This window comes from Hemitrygon akajei, chromosome 8 (genome assembly GCF_048418815.1).
Source record: "Hemitrygon akajei chromosome 8, sHemAka1.3, whole genome shotgun sequence".
Lineage (NCBI taxonomy): Eukaryota > Metazoa > Chordata > Chondrichthyes > Myliobatiformes > Dasyatidae > Hemitrygon > Hemitrygon akajei.
The window spans coordinates 143,202,175-143,219,472 of record NC_133131.1 but is presented as its reverse complement, the minus strand read 5'-3'; the positions used below and the strand labels follow the sequence as shown (position 1 = coordinate 143,219,472).

At 42.6% G+C, this 17,298-nt stretch overlaps 1 protein-coding gene across 14 annotated transcripts in view; it reads left to right on the top strand.

The window, feature by feature from the left end:
• The window catches only part of nrp1a (neuropilin 1a), a 187,781-nt gene that overhangs the window by 154,533 nt on the left and 15,950 nt on the right, over positions 1 to 17,298 (top strand). For 2 of the 14 annotated variants that reach the window (XM_073054807.1, XM_073054808.1), the window contains exon 14: positions 13,132 to 13,481. The exons of 6 other annotated variants lie outside the window; for them this stretch is intronic. In XM_073054807.1, coding sequence (XP_072910908.1) covers positions 13,132 to 13,340 — 209 coding nt within the window. In that variant the 3' untranslated portion in view covers positions 13,341 to 13,481. Of the gene's footprint in view, positions 1 to 13,096; positions 13,482 to 17,298 lie in introns of those variants that run through there. 6 more of the 14 variants (XM_073054809.1, XM_073054812.1, XM_073054810.1 and 3 more) reach the window with 3 other exon arrangements.

Genomic DNA, 17,298 nt, shown 5'->3' with positions numbered 1-17,298 from the left:
TACTTATCACTTATCAGTATAAAGCTGTCTGTAGTATTGGGTCTGATATATCCACAATGGCCAAAAAATATATTAATTCTTATTGCCTGATATTGCAAAATTGGGCAAGAGAGTGAGAGGTAAAGGAGGAATTAAAAAAAGAATTGCACTTCACAGAAGCTGAGGTTGATAGCAAAGCCACTATGAATTTCAATACTTCTATTTATGTGCACAGTTGGCATTTCTTAAAGATATTTAAGTAACTTTTGCATGCAGCAAATAGTTTCTCCAACAGAATACACGTCTGTGATTTTATTCCACTAAATTTAAAAAAGATCAAGATACACTCAAAGCTGTCAGGTTTCCTTTGTGTTGTGCTCACCTCACAGGCTGTCAGCACGCAGATCTTCTTTCCTGCATTTGATGGCTTGAGGGCAGTGCTGGCAAGGTCAGCATTTATTGGCCATCCCCAATTGCCCTTGGAGATGGTGGTGGTGAGCCTCCACCAACTCCAGCAGCATATGTGAACCAGCTAGCGTTAAGCCAGAAGTACAGTCAATGCCTTTGCGACAGCTCATGCCAGTAAGATCTTGTTTTTCAAAACAAACATAATGTACAACTCTTTGCGCTACGATCAGGCCTTTAGATCATTTTGACAGGGGAAGAGTACGACAAATAGCTGTGAGTTCTTCATCTGAAAGGAACCACTAGTCCATGAGGAACTGTGGACAGCTCAGTCGGACAGCGTTCTTCAGGCAGACTGCCTGCCACCAGGGAACCAAGCAAATGTGCCCAGAGGTGAACTGAGTTGGGAGGCTGAGAATGTCACCTCCTATCTGTGTGGCTATTACATCAGTTACATTGACGGGGAAAGCCTCAAGGGATTTCAGGGCAGCACGTTAAGAGCAGGGACATGATTTAACAGATCTCCTTGAGCCTCAGTAGGAGCTGGGGTACATTTTTACATTGACTTAAAGTGATGAGACAGCTTCACCTCTCGCTACTGAAAGGAAAAGAGTGATTTTTTTTTATAACTGCTCAGTGAAAAGCAAATGAACAAGTCTCTATTTGTCTACCACACAATTTGCTGAGCTAGTGTTAGCATTATCACCCGTAATCTCGCAGAAAAATTGCAATGGTGAAGGGTGAAGGAGCAAATGGGGCTAAAGTAATTGTTTACTGATCAACACCAGAAATATTGTAGACAGCTGCAGTTTAATATGGAAATCCATTATCCCTGATGACCATTTCCAACTATTAAATTATAAAGGCATTTTTTTTTTCAATTTTCTTCTATAAATCATTACAACATCCCCAACTATTTCCGAACATCATCCAGACTCAGGTCTCAAACTTAGTCCTGAGATAGCTCAGAAACCAATTGGACCTTCATATTTTCAGAGCTCTAGTTCTATCACCTAAAACAGTGCTTCACTTAAGAGCATCTTGTAATATCACAAAGCCAAACACTGCTTGGATATAGCTTAGTGTGTAATATAGGTGAGGTATCCAGGGCCAAGACACATCACATCACAGGCAGTGTTGCGTTATACTGTCCACTGCAGGCTATGAGTTTGCCTGTGTTTCCTTCCTGTTTTGTATAATTTACGCTAACTCCTCTTTCAGCACCTTTCACAGTGTGTGGTGCTCACGTTTCTAACCCACACCATGGAATGCAGCCAGTAATTTGATCCAGCCCAGTTGGAACGTTTTTTTCCAAAGGTCTGGAAAAGGGTCCATAGGTGAGCTGAGGGTAAAAAGTAAACATTGACACAGTAATGGTAGAAGGCTCAGAGGAATGCACTTCACAATGAGCTGCTGCCCCTGTCTGCTTTAAAAGGAGTGTTTGTCACAAATCTTATCTCTGCACCGTTTTCCCATTCTGGCTCAATATTATAACTTCTTGAATGCTAAGTGTAATCACAGCCAAGTAAAAGGATCCCCTAATCTAGTTTTGTTTAGAATGAAAATGATTAAGACCCTCAACCAGCTCCACATAAGAGTATGAAAGTATTCAGATCAATTTATTGCACTGGTTTTCCATATTATCTGAATGTAAAAAAACTCAATCTGGCTTCAGTGATTCAACTGATAAATGTACTTGTTTTAACATTCCCTTCTTCAACAATGCAGTACCACGTTTCTCCAAGCCGTAAATCTTTTCAATAGTGTTCCATTCATTTAGAGCTGTGTGATGCCTCAATCTCATTTTATTAGACAGCCTCCCTCTGTTGGAAACCTGCTATTAGAGCCAGTAAGTGTGTGCCTTTGTGCAAATTGTTTTTGTGGAGAGGACTGGTAACACAATGGTGCTAATAGAACAAACGCCACCAATTTGGTAGGTAGGAGGTTTCCAGAAAGCACAGTTTAATTTTCACCATGGCAGGCACAACTGAAGCCTTGCGTTCTTTTATTTTCTGATGCAAAAATTCCAGATGACTGCAAACTGTAAGCCTCACATGCTATTGTTCAGTTCCAATGCCCTTTTTATTAGGGAATCGTCTTCTCAAGCACTGAGCAGAGAATTAGTTGATTGGAAAAATGTAATATAGATATTAACATTTCATTTTTTGAGGTTCATTCTGCTGTTTTGAACTAGTTCTTTTCATTAGCAAACCCCAGACATTTTTGCAAATAGAATGCGTGAGTTTTTTGGTGGTAAAGACAGGCTATTTTCCTGATTACCATGCAATATAGAGTAATGGAGTCACAGAGTCTTGCTGCACAAAGATAGGCCCTTTGGTCCAATTGATCCATACTGGCCAAGCTGGATATGACCTATATCTCTTCATACCTTCCCTGTCCATGTACCTGTTCAACTATCTTTTGATTATATTAGCAAAATGGGGAAGTATGTTCAATGGTCTGAAAAGCCTAGTCATGAGCATATGGGTCCTGCTTCCTATAGAAGTTAATTTACCCCAAACATAGAGGGAGGAAAATATGGTGGAATTTATGTACAAATAGCACCAGAAGCAAAGCCTAGGGCATAAGTGGAATCAATAATCTGTATCATGGGATCACAGAAAAATTGCAATACAGGTGCAGTCCATTCAGTTTAATCTGCCACAATTTAATCTGTCTTCACCTCTGTACACTGAATTCTAAATACACGTTCATAACAAAAAGACTTTTTTCCTTATGATTTTAATACCTCTATCAGATCTTCCACTGTCCCAATGAGTGTGACCCTAGTAGATCCAAGTAATTAAGGTCCTCCAACTCTGGAATAATTTCTCTAAATTGCTTCAGTACCAGTGGCCTTCATACTGCCTTGAAGTTTAGGAACGTAGAAACATAGAAAACCTACAGCACAATACAGGCCCTTCGGCCCACAAAGTCGTGTCGAACATGTCCCTACCTTAGAAATTACGAGGCTTACCCATAGCCCTCTATTTTTCTAAGCTCCATGTACCTATCCAAAAGTCTCTTAAAAGACCCTATCATATCTGCCTCCACCACTGTTTCTGGCAGCCCATTCCACGCACTCACCACTCTCTGAGTAAAAAACTTACCCCTGGCATCTCCTCTATATTTACTCTCCAACACCTTAAACCTGTGTCCTCTTGTGACAACCATTTCAGCCCTGGGAAGTAGCCTCTGACTATCCACATGATCAACGCCTCTCATCATCTTATACACCTAAGTAATGGGTTCCGGGTTATGAAATAATCATCAAATAAGTGACTTGGTTTTGCCAATGCCAATGTATATAGGTCATAGATGACTCTCAAATCATTTGCATTATTATATTTACTGTGTAAGATACTCGAAACTTTTGGATAATATTTAAGAAGTGCATAGGTGCATAGTTCTCTGAAGGTGGAATCTCATGTGGATAGGGTGGTGAAGAAAGCTTTTGGTATGCTGGCCTTTATAAATCAGAGCATTGAGTATAGGAGTTGGGATGTAATGTTAAAATTGTACAAGGCATTGGAGAGGCCGAATTTGGAGTATTGTGTATAGTTCTGGTCACCGAATTATGGGAAAGATGTCAACAAAATAGAGAGAGTACAGAGGAGATTTACTAGAATGTTACCTGGGTTTCAGCACCTAAGTTACAGAGAAAGGTTGAACAAGTTAGGTCTTTATTCTTTGGAGCGTAGAAGGTTGAGGGGGGTCTTGATAGAGGTATTTAAAATTATGAGGGGGATAGAGTTGACGTGGATAAGCTTTTTCCATTGCTAGTGGGGGAGATTCAAACAAGAGGACATGAGTTGAGAGTTAAGGGGCAAAAGTTTAGGGGTAACACAAGGGGGGACTTCTTTACTCAGAGAGTGGTAGCTGTGTGGAAGGAGCTTCCAGCAGAAGTGGTAGAGGCAGGTTCGCTATTGTCATTTAAAGTAAAATTGGATAGGTATATGGACAGGAAAGGAATGGAGGGTTATGGGCTGAGTGCGTGTTGGTGGGACTAGGTGAGAGTAAGCGTTCAGCATGGACTAGAAGGGCCAAGATGTCCTGTTTCCATGCTGTAATTGATATATGGTTAAGAAGTGTTTGCTTCCTATTAGACTTGCTTGCCAATTTTCAGGGTGTAACTAGACAATCAACTCCAGTATAATTGCAGACTAAATACAACCAGCTGACAATGCAGAGAATACAGAGCATAGAACAGCAAAGTGCAGTACAGGCCTTTCAGCCCACGATGCTGTGCCGATCCTTTAATCTATCCCAAGCTCAATCTCACCCTTCCCTCCCACATAGCCCTTCACTTTTCATTAATGCAGTGGCATTGTGATTAGATCACCAGTGGGAGCTTGCCTTTCTTCTATGAGGTAGGTGGTTCAAGATTAAGTAGATAATGACATTTCACTTACCAAGAATGACATAGAAACATAGAAATGAAAACCAAAGTGTGTTAGAATTTAGACATCACTGGTTAAGCCTTATTGGTACTGGAGTGCTGTAGATAACTTCAGGCAGAATAGCTCAGGAAAGATTAAAAAAAAGACCTTAGAAAGAATATGGAGGAAGCTTAACAGGATATTATAACAAAGAGGGACTTCAAATGAAGACTAATTAGAAAAATTAGGACAGTCCTCCTTTGACAAGATTAATAGCAGCTTCCAAGATGATTAGCAATTTTGAAGGCATTTACATAAAAATACTATAATGCCTTTAAAATTGCAGACTATGTATACAATATTATGCAGTCTCAGTATCCAAGTATTAATAATTGAAGGAATCTATCCAGATTTTAGTTTTTACCCAGCAAGGTCCTGTGATCTGACAACGTATTCCCAGGGAAAAGGTGAAAATTGGTCCCATAAATGGCCTTTAAAAAGTGGTTGGAATTTTAGTTGAAGCTGAGCAACCAACTGTGCACGATTATGAAAAGACAGCAGAGGTCTGGGGACTAAGTAACTCTCCCAAATTCACAGCACAGGCATCAGTGGCCAAGTACAAGTATGTTTTAACAAAGAAGGCAAAGGGGAGGGAATGCTAATTTTCACTCCCTTAAATGTAAAAGAGGGTGCCCAACAGACAGATGTACTTTTGAGATGTACCCACATTATTTCTCTCAGTGGAGAAGCCACACTGAGTTTCATTCTTAAAACGAGTCCCCACAGAGAGTTGCAATCAGCCGCTTTGTGCATTACGCGTTTACAGACATTGCAGGTTTGTGTTTGTATTGTAACATTAACTTCTAAGATCCTTTGACCAATTTAATCCCATTTAATAAGTTAATGCCCCTCTGGTTATTTGGAAAGTGTTGTAAACCCAGTTGTTGCATTTGTTCTGCAGTGTCTGAGCCCGTTAGGGACTGGGCTGATGGTTACGCTTTCTCATCCAGCTATTGAGAAGGCTTATTAAAGGATGTGTACAGACTGTACCACACATCAGATAAGATTGTAATGTGCAGTATTAATAATAATGACCTTTGAATAACTTAGTGTGTATTCAGACAGAGAAACTGTAAATCAGCACATTCCATTGTTACCATTGTCACATAACCCGAACGTGGTGCCAAAGTGTGTTTGTCCATGGAAACCCCAGCAGTAACCCCTTTGGAATGCAAGGGTTCATTAATTCCTATAAGCTAGTAAGTGAGAATGTGCTCGATAGCTCGTGAACTGTCCCCAACCCTAAATGAGTCTGGGTCATTAAAGGGACATCAGTGTGCCTTGAGGGAGTTTTGGCGTTGTTCTTGGAATTACTACCAACTGCAAAATACAACCACTGCTGTCACTGAAAGCCGGGGAAGCAGCCGCTGCACACACACTGATCTGATCGTCTGCCAGTCCTTACATTTTAAAGCAACTATGTGTTTGAACGCAGTTACAGTCCTGTCATTGTCTACAAAACAGGCAAAATGGCAATAGACAGACTTCTCATTAACTTTTGAAATAGCATATCCAAAATCAAAGACTTAAAGAGGATTAAGTGCCAGTATGTTTCAATGTACCTGTGATAAATATATCCAAATCTGGATTTCTGCAGAATGCAAATCGTATGAAAGCGATGAGGAAAGATTTCCATCTATGTAACTCCTTTGTCACGTTCAGGACAGTTTTAGAGGTTTTGCAGCTTGTGTTGTACTTTTATGGTATGGTCACTTCGGCAACATAGGAAATGAGCAGCCAATTTCTGCACAACAAGCTCCAAAATGCAGCAACTGACATTAATCAGCTAGTCTGTTTTAACTGAGGGTTAAGTATTTTAACTCCTCCGCTGTTTGTTTACTTATTTTGTTTAGAGATACAGGCTGAATGGGCCCTTCCGGTCCGAAGAGCTGTGCCAACCAGCAACCCACTTATTTATCACTAAATCAGCCATGATGGAATGGCAGTGCAGACTGGATGGGCCGAATGGCCTGATTCTGCTCCTAGGTTTATATATTTATTGAGGTACAGCATGGAATAGGCGGCACCGCCCAGGAACCCCTGACTAGCCTAATCACAGGACAATTTACAATGACCAGTTAAGCTAATAACTGGTACATCTTTAGACTGTGGGTAGAAACCAGAGCACCCGGAGGAAACCCACACCAGTCAGTGACAACTCTTCACAGACAACGCTGGAATTGAACTCCGAATTCCAACAGCCCGACATCTTGTGCAAAATGGCAGCCCCATGCACTGCTCTTTTAACACCAGAACTTAGACTCCTGTACTGGGAGTTCCTGGGGTACTAAGCCTTTGATTTTCTGGCTTACAACACAAGAGCTCTAGCAACCTGACCATTAGGCAGGCACTTTTTTTTGCCAGGTTTAAGGGTAGTGATTGACCCTCCCCTGCCCTCTCATAGTGGGAAGTATCTTCAGAGCAGTTCAATGTGAACAAATAATAGTTCTTCAACCTACAAGTCAGGGCTTGGTCAAGACTTTATGCCAGTTTAATCCAACTACCGAAGAAGTGCTTTGTGTGAGCCACACTTCTGAAATATCTGATTAGCTGCAAGTCAGTGCATCACTCCCTTTGAGGAGTTAATTTTCTAAGCCATGAAATTTTATTTTTTTAAAAATTTTGCCACTTGTCACTTTTGTGCCAGAAGCATCAACTGTGTGGTTGGTGAGATTAAAGTATCACTCCCGGCACATTCAAAATCCAGTAAGCAATACTCAACAGTAATGCAAAGTAGCCTCTCCCATATGTCTATCTGCTTGTTTTAGATAGGGAAGCAATTGCTTACTGAAATGCACTAGCAAAGCCTCCAGTCAACTCACAATCCTCAGAAACAATGTAGTTCTGACTGGATTCCAGCTCTCCGTTGCCCCCTAGTGTCTAAAAGACAAGCCATGACATTTTCCCCAAGGACATGGATGAGCGATACTGTTAATTTGAAAATTTATAACAAGGTACATGCAATTCTCAGCGCATTTGGGGAAGAAATAACCTGCACCTGGTAGGCATTGTACATCGAATTTTTCATTGAAATTTCCTTCAACATGTTGCTGACAGTTATAATTAAGGGTGTCAAAAAATTTTCCTTGCAGCAGGAAATATACATTTAGAAATTATCATCTCTGATAACTAGCAAACACATTTAACAGGTTTGCTGACATTTCTCTGCCCTATTTATGAGGAAGGTGGCAATAGTTATTATGGTTCTCTGCCTCCACCACAGAGCAATCATATGAATATCTTACCAATAAGATAATTGTTTTTCCAATAGCATAGAGGTTACATCCTCCCTATATATATGCAAGTACAAATGGAATATAGCACTATGAACATTAATGCTGTAAACATTATAAACTCAGCAACATTGGTTATTTTATAAGACCATAAGACTTAGGAGCAGAATTAAGCCATTTGGCCCATCAAGTGTGCTTCGCCATTCAATCATGGCTGATCCTTTCCCCCCCTCAACCCCACTACCCCAGCCTTCCCCCTCTACCCTTTGATGCCGTGTCCAATCAAGAATCTATCAAGCTTTGCCTTAAATACGTCCAACGAACTGGCTCCACAGCTGCCTGTGGTAATAAATTCCACAAATTCACCACCATTTGACCAAAGAAATTTCTCCTCATCTCTGTTTTAAATGGGTGCCCCTCTATCATGAGGCTATGCTCTCTTATCCTAGACTCTCCCACCATGGGAAACATCCTTTCCACATCTACTCTGCCTAGGCCTTTCAACATTTGAAAGGTTGAGAATTCCCTCATCTTTCTAAATCCTTGCGAGTACAGACCCAGAACCATCATACGTTCTGCATATGATAACACTTTCATTCCCAGCATCATCCTTGTGAACCTCTTCTGAACCCTCTTCAATGCCGGCACATCATTTTTTAGATTAGAAGCTCAAAACTGTTCACGGTACTCAAGGTGAGGCATCACCAGTGCCTTATAAAGCCCCAGCATCACATCCCTGCTCTTATATTCTAGACCTCTTGAAATGAATGCTAACGTTGCATTTGCTTTCCTCACCACCGACTCTACCTGGAGTCTGTATCTGCTGGCATCATGCATTGTTTTCAGGCTACATACAAAACCAACAACCTGCGCAAGGGTCTCAAAATCAAACCATTGAGAAGCTTGTGGAGTTTCTATTTACATGATATGAAATATGTATTCTCACCCAGTAATACATAGGTATACAAAGTATGTATGCTGCATGCAACAATATTCTCCCTGAGATTCATATTCTTGTGGACATTTGCAATAGAACAAAGAACTACAATAGAATCAATGAAAAACTACACATAAAGACTGACAAAAAAACAAATGTGCAGAAGAAGACAAACTGCAAATACAAAAAAAAACTAAATAAATAATACTGAGAACATGAGTTGTAAAGTCTTTGAAAGTGAGCTCATAGGTTGTGGAATCAGTTCAGTGTTGTGTTAAGTGAAGTTATCCATCAGGAGCCTCATGGTTAAAGGGTAATAACTGTTCCTGAACCTGATGATGTGGGACCTAAGGCTCCAGCAGGTTGAAGGGATGCTCTCCTACTTATTTTAAGTTCAGAAGGCTAAAGGCATGAGCCTTGTTTTAAAGTTTCTCTCTGGTACACGGCGTTTGTTTAACCATCTCAGCTCACAAGAGGACCATGGGCTAGAAGTTCAACTGTACCTATTTTTTTGTACAGTACAACAAAGCTACCTTTTGCATTACACCAAACTAGGTCCCCTGCTGAAGAGGGTGCAGTCAATTAAAAAGGTACTTGAAACAGTTTTTCACCGAGAAACAAGAGCCCAAATGAGCCTTACATACTTCTACATGGACCTCATTCAAATTTGTGCAGTTTCATATCAACCTGAGTAAGCGTCTGCCTGAAAGCAAAACTCCAGTGCTGGCACGGCAAATAGAGGTGCATTTTGTGAAGTTAAACTAGGCAGGATATATACAGTGAATGGCAGGGCCCTGGGGATTGTTGTTGAAACCTTGACCTTGAGGTACAAGTATGTGAATCCCTGAAAGTGGCAATGTAGGTAGCCAGAGTGGTGAAGAAGGCTTACAGTGTGCTTGTCTTTTATTGGATGTTTAATAGATCTAAGAGTTGGGACACCATATGACAGTTGAACAAAACTTAGGTTAGGCTGCACTTACAATATTGTGTGCAGTTCTGGTTGTCATCCTATAGGAAGGACCTGATGAAGTTAGAGAGGTTGTAGAAAAATTCCACAAAGAGGATGCCTCGATTAAAGGGTCCGAGTGGTAAGGAGGAATTGGATAGACTGGGTATGTTCTTTTTCCTGGAGTGAAAGAAGCTGAGTGGTGACATGACAGAGGCATATAAAATGATAAGAGACATAGATAGGGTAGATAGATTCTGTAGAGGCAAAGGATTATGATGAGAGGTTAATGTTTTTAAGGGGGTCTGAGGAGTATATTTTTCTTGCAAAAAGTAGTTGGCATCTGCAGTAAGATCCTGGAGTAGGTAGGAATAGTAACAATGTTGAAGTTGCATCTGCACAAGGGTTTGAATGAGCAGTGCATAGAGGGGTAGAACTGCTGCCGGTGAAATGGATGCAGGTTCAGTTCTAACATTTAACGGAAGTTTGGATAAGTACGTGGATGAAGAGTCTGGAGGGCTATAGTATGGGGGCAATTAAATGGGACAAGGCACAAGACCATGTATACTTTGAAAATAAGTTTACTTTGAACTTTGAACTTAATGTTTGCTCAAGTTGCCAAAAGGCTCAGAAAATGACATGCTTCTCTACGAACCTAAGGTCAGGGGATAAGTCAGTGTAGAGGGAGCACAATCCAGAAGTCTGCTGAAGGTGCTCAGTGAATCTGCTGCTCTGTTCCTACCCTGTCTACTCACTGTACAGCAGGACAGCCAACACAAGAGTCTTGGCTTCATATTGTTCTCAGTCAGAGCAGCTGCTGAGAAATCAGTGGAAACAATGACAGTGATTATAAACCACTCCTATTCCTCTGATGCAGTGATTCCCAACATCTACCTGATGACCAGATGTGAGTGAGCATGCCCACTAACGCCAGACTGCAGTACCCTCACTCTGGTGGTTAATTCCATAAACCCATGAGCAGATATTTTTTATTTGAAGATATTTCTTCATGTGAGGCACATTAATCCTAATTCATTGGGATGCAAATTCTTTGACTCACTGTTTTACCGACATACATTATTGGCACAGGGTAGCATGGAACCAGGCTCTTCAGTCTGAGCTGACCATCAAGCACGTGGATCCTGTACTAATCCCACTTTATTGCCCCCATATTCCACACCAACGCCATTCTACAAATGTGCAGTAGAGGGTATCCTAACAAGCTGCCTCACTGCTTGGTCCAGAAACTGCCCTGCAGCGGGCAGCAAGGCTCTGCAACGGGCAGTTGAAACTGTCCAGTGCATCATTTGGCACCAGCCTACCTGCCATCAAGGACATGTATACAGAAAGGTGCAGAAAAGGGCCAGTAACATCACTAAGGATCCCACACACCCTGCTCTTGGACTGTTTGAGCCACTCCCAACAGGGAGGAGAACAACCAGACTCGGAAACAGTTACTTTCACCAAGTAGTAAGGCTGATCAACACCTCCACCCACTAACTCCTCACTACTTCACTATTCCCGTCATGTACAGCCTAGAGTCACTTTATGGGCATACAATCAATCTATCTACAGTATATAAGCTACTTATCTTATGTATTTATATTTATTGTATGTTTTTTGTTATTATTATTGCGTTCTTTTTATTTTGTGTCTGTTTTTTGTGCTGCATTGGATTCGGAGTAACAATTATATCATTCTCCTTACACTTGTGTGCAGGAAATGACATTAAATAATCTTGAATCTTAAACAAGCCGCCTCTAAATTCTACCACTCCGAATCACAACAGGGACAATTTACAATGGCCAATTAACTTACTAACCAGCATGCTCTTTGGGATGCAGGGGAAACCATATCATCCCAACATGGTCACACAGAGCAGTTGCAGTCTTCACCTGGATAGGACCATAGGTCAGGACTGAACGCAGGTTGTTGGAGCTGGAAACCAGCACAGTGTGCATTTACATCTTATTCATTTGTTTATAGTTAATTCTAAGCATTTAGTAAAACAGAGCAAATCTTCATATTTATATTTGCATCCTGAGTACTGTAACAGAATTAATGTGTAGGTGGAAATTCTGGGTTAATGATCGACATTTTCAGTCAATAGTACTAGTGGACTGTTGAATAATTAAACCTTTACTGTGAGTTCCTTGTTCTGCAGCACATCATGACCAAAGGAATTTTCATTCCAGTATATTATGTGGTCAGTTTTCCTGGTGGCCCATTAGCAGATTGGTTTAGATTTATGAGGCTGCACAACAGGAAGCTATAGAGCTATCCTCACTCTCCTATTGACAGCACAGGGAGACTATAAGAAGCTGTAATCACCAAAGGAGTGAAGGTCAAGGAAGATCTAATTAGGTTTAAAACAGAAAAAATGAAAGGAATTTTCCCCACTGATCAGTAAGTCAGCTAAGGGTGGATGGGATGCCATAAATCTAGATCACTTCTAAATACAGTAAAGAGGAAGTTAGTAGATATTTTCACTTTACACAAGCATTTATTTGAGGCTGGAATGAATTATCATCGGTGGCCATCAAAACCAAGGCATCACAACATTTAGGATAAGATTATATAAACAGCTGATGAAGAAATGAAGTTTCCTGGCTTCACTTCTGCTTTTTCATTTATTATGATCTGGGACTCTTGGTTACAAAATATCTGGTTTTAGACCGTAAGGCCACAGGAGCAGCATTAGGCCACTCAGCACATCAAGTCTGCTCTGCATGATTTTGTTGTATGTATTTTAGTGAATATGTTCAAGGAAATCATGCTTTTAAACAATTGTGAGCTGATTTCTGGCTTCTTCAGGCTGTGACATTTGACTGAATCCCAGCAGAATGCAGTAAAATCTTCAAGTACTCTCTGCCACCATCAGCCTTCCTTAGTAGTTACTGAGAGAAATAGTAAAAATAACCTCACCCGTCAATGGAATATGGTGCATTGAGGCAAGTGTAAAGGGGGGGGGGGGGGAGTTTCTTCTTTTTCTTTGTTACTGCGTATGTTAATCAAAATGGCTTCTTTGTTTTGTTAAAAGTAGGAATGCTTCTTTGTTGCGAGAGAGTGCTGGAAGCTTGTTTGGGTTAAAATTTACTGATAACGAGAATTGTATTCCTTTGTAAACCAATTGGGATTAATGTTGTTCTTTCTTCTGACTCTGTAAACTATTGTTGGCGGGCTTTTGGGGAGATCGGCGCGAGGGGTTGAGAGAGAGAGGATGCGATGCTGTAAACTGGGCAAGGAACGGACCCCAAGCGGAGGTCCGAGGCCAGGAGGTACCCCGAGGAGAGGAGACTAAGTTGACCACATGGTTGACTTGGTTGACCACTTCGGGTAGCCCTGAGCTGCGAGTCGAGGAGTTCGGAGGGGATCGAATGGTGGCCAGAAGACTTCAGTAATTGAGCTCCAACGGTTGTGCATGAAATGGTTTGGACTTAAGTTTGGCGCCTTTTCTTTATTTTCTTTTCCTTCATGTATACTGTATCGTTATTAATTACTTAGTTATAGTAATCTTTATAAATTGTAATCATTTAATTGCATATGGTGTCCTGTCTGTTTTTGGGCAAGGTGGGGACATCACACAGCATCCACACCAGCTGATAATCCAGTTTGGTGGGGCGGAAGGCCGCTCCCCCTAGACGAGAACGAGCTGAGCGAGCCTGAGGCGACCCAGGGGGTTACATTGTGGGGGCTTGTCCGGGATTGATTTCTGTGGAAGCTGTGTAATCGCCCTCTTTAAATTATGTCTGCGGCGAAGAGCTGGTGTGCCTTTGTGGGTGTGCGATTGCTGGTTATCTCTGCATGTGTGTTGGGTGGGGTGGCTGTTGGTGCCCCAGAAGGTGTTGTTCGAGTTCTGACTAGCGTTGATGAAATAGTGGTGGGGCCATGGGCTGTCCATGCTGTTAAGAGAGCGGGGAAGGACTGGTGGGTATGTTCCAGCTATGGTGGGCTCCGCCTGGTTGTTGGAATAATGTCCAGCCCTAAAGGGGTGGAGGCGTGGGCGGAGCAGACCTCTCAGTTATTGGGTGAGTGGCAGTGCTTGGCTGAGGGAAAGCGACAGGGATTGGTTGAAAGTTTGAGTAGGCGGGCTGGTGACGTTGTTAGAACTGTCTGGTACAATTACCTCGAAGTGACAGCTGCCAGTTCTGGGAAAGTGTGGGAAAATGCGTTTGGTTCGACTGGAAGTCAAATGCCGCAGCTGGGGGGCTTACCATATCCGTGGCAGGAGATTGGTGAAAAGTTTTTAGGGTATCCCTTTTGGCTAGGGGGGCAGGTAAATTGCTTGCGGTGCCAGGAGGATCTGTCAAGGGGAACAGCTCCTCCCTCAGTTTTTCAGTTGATCTGAGAGATGTCAGGATTTTCAGCATTATTTCTGGGAATAATGCAGAAGGTGCAGGATCGGTTCATTCCAAAGAGGAAGAAAGATCCTAAGGGGAGTAAGGGGCAGCCGTGGCTGATGAGGGAAGTAAAGGGCAGTATAAAAATAAAAGAGAAGAAGTATAACATAGCAAAGATGAGCGGGAAACCGGAGGACTGGGAAGCTTTTAAAGAGCAACAGAAGATAACAAAAAAGGCAATACACCAAGAAAAAAAGAGGTACAAAGGTAAACTAGCCAAGAATATAAAGGAGGATAGTAAAAGCTTCTTTAGGTATGTGAATAGCAAAAAAATAGTTAAGACCAAAATTGGGCCATTGAAGACAGAAACGGGTGAATTTATTATGGGGAACAAGGAAATGGCAGATGAGTTGAACAGGTACTTTGGATCTGTCTTCACTAGGGAAGACACAAACAATCTCCCAGATGTAATAGTGGCCAAAGGAACTAGGGTAAAGGATGAACTGAAGGAAATTTATATTAGGCAAGAAACGGTGTTGGATAGACTGTTGAGTCTGAAGGCTGATAAGTCCCCAGGACCTGATGGTCTGCATCCCAGGGTACTTAGAGGTGGCTCTAGAAATCATGGACGCATTGGTAATCATTTTCCAATGTTCTATAGATTCAGGAAAAGTTCCTGCTGATTGGAGGGTGGCTAATGTTGTCCTACTTTTCAAGAAAGGAGGGAGAGAGAAAACGGGGAATTATAGACCAGTTAGCCTGAAGTCAGTGGTGGGAAAGATGCTGGAGTCATTATAAAAGAGGAAATTACAACACATTTGGATAGCAGTAGAAGGATCAGTCCGAGTCAGCATGGATTTATGAAGGGAAAATCATGCTTGACTAATCTTCTGGAGTTTTTTGAGGATGTAACTATGAAAATGGACAAAGGAGAGCCAGTGGATGTAGTGTACCTGGACTTCCAGAAAGCTTTTGATAAAGTCCCACATAGGAGATTAGTGGGCAAAAATAGGGCACATGGTATTGGGGGCAGAGTACTGCTGACATGGATTGAAAATTGGCTGGCTGACAGGAAACAAAGAGTAGTGATGAACGGGTCCCTTTCGGAATGGCAGGCTGTGACCAGTGGGGTACCACAAGGTTCGGTGCTGGAACCGTAGCTGTTTACAATATACATTAATGACTTAGATGAAGGGATTAAAAGTAACATTAGCGAATTTGCCGATGACACAAAGCTGGATGGCAGTGTGAAATGTCAGGAGGATGTTATGAGAATGCAGGGTGATTTGGACAGGTTGGGTGAGTGGGCAAATATATGGCAGATGCAGTTTAATGTGGATAAATGTGAAGTTATCCACTTTGGTGGCAAGAACAAGAAGGCAGATTACTATCTAAGTGGAGTCAAGTTAGGAAAAGGGGAAGTACAACGAGATCTAGGTGTTCTTGTACATCAGTCAATGAAAGCAAGCATGCAGGTACAGCAGGCAGTGAAGAAAGCTAATGGCATGCTGGCTTTTATAACAAGAAGAATTGAGTATAGGAGTAAAGAGGTCCTTCTGCAGCTGTACAGGGCCCGGGTGAGACCCCACCTGGAGTATTGTGTGCAGTTTTGGTCTCCAAATTTGAGGAAGGACATTCTTGCTATTGAGGGAGTGCAGCGTAGGTTCAGAAGGTTAATTCCCGGAATGGCGGGACTGTCATATGTTGAAAGATTGGAGCGACTGGGCTTGTATACACTGGAATTTAGAAGGATGAGAGGGGATCTGATTGAAACATATAAAATTATTAAGGGATTGGACACACTGGAGGCGGGAAGCATGTTCCTGCTGATGGGTGAGTCCAGAACTAGAGGCCACAGTTTAAGAATAAGGGGTAGGCCATTTAGAACAGAGATGCAGAAAAACTTTTTCATCCAGAGAGTGGTGGATATGTGGAATGCTCTGCCCCAGAAGGCAGTGGAGGCCAAGTCTCTGGATGCATTCAAGAGAGAGTTAGATAGAGCTCTTATAGATAGTGGGGTCAAGGGATATGGGGAGAGGGCAGGAACGGGGTACTGATTGTGTATGATCAGCCATGATCACAGTGAATGGTGGTGCTGACTAGAAGGCCCGAAGGACCTACTCCTGCACCTACTGTCTATTGTCTATTGTCCATTGACTGAGGTTCGTGAATCGTTAATGCTGATGTGTCCGGACCCTGTTGAGACGGGCAGCGTTTCGGTTCTGGAGAGGACCAATACCCTGCTGGTGCGCTTGGGGGCCTGCCCGGAGGAGGCGAGTGAGAGCTGTTTGGAGGCATTGTCGATGCACCCAGAGTTTTGAGCTGCTTGCGCGGACGTGTGTAGCAGCATTGGGCCGGTACTGAATTTAAACGAGAGCCGGTGGTGGTACGGCCTGGGGAAAGTATCTGAGGGTGAGACCTTCTTCGTGGACGCTGCAAAATACCACGAGGGAGGGGAGTTGACGGCTGAAGACAACTCGGTGAGAGAGAGGTTGCGGCGACTGGCCCCTACAGCTGTGGAAGACGTAAGCAGCGTGTGTGTGGATTATATTGCGCTGAAGAGGCGCACTGTCAGTGACCAGAATATGGCCCTGAGGGCCGAAGAGGCGATGGCCTGTCTGAGTGGTGTGAAGTGGTTTAAGGTGCTGGATCTGAGGAGTAGACGTTGCCAGATCCCGATGAGTGAGACTGACAAGAGAAGACGGCCGTTATAAGTTCCCTAGGAGACTTCTGGTCCGAAAAGATGCCACAGGGCATATCCGGAGCCCTTTCAACCTTCCCGCAGGGCATGTGGAAGACCATGGGGGATGTGGAGGTGTTTGGAGTTTTGGTGTATGTGGATGACCTCCTGGTATTTGGATTTGCCTCGGGAGAATATGAAGTGAGGTTGTTGCAGGATCGGCTGAGAACTACAGAGTTAAAGTGTTTTCTGGACACGTGTCAGGGCTGGCGAAGGTCGCAGCTCGTGATTGACTGTCTCTACGGAATTAAGTTTGAAATGAAGACGGAGAGACTGGAG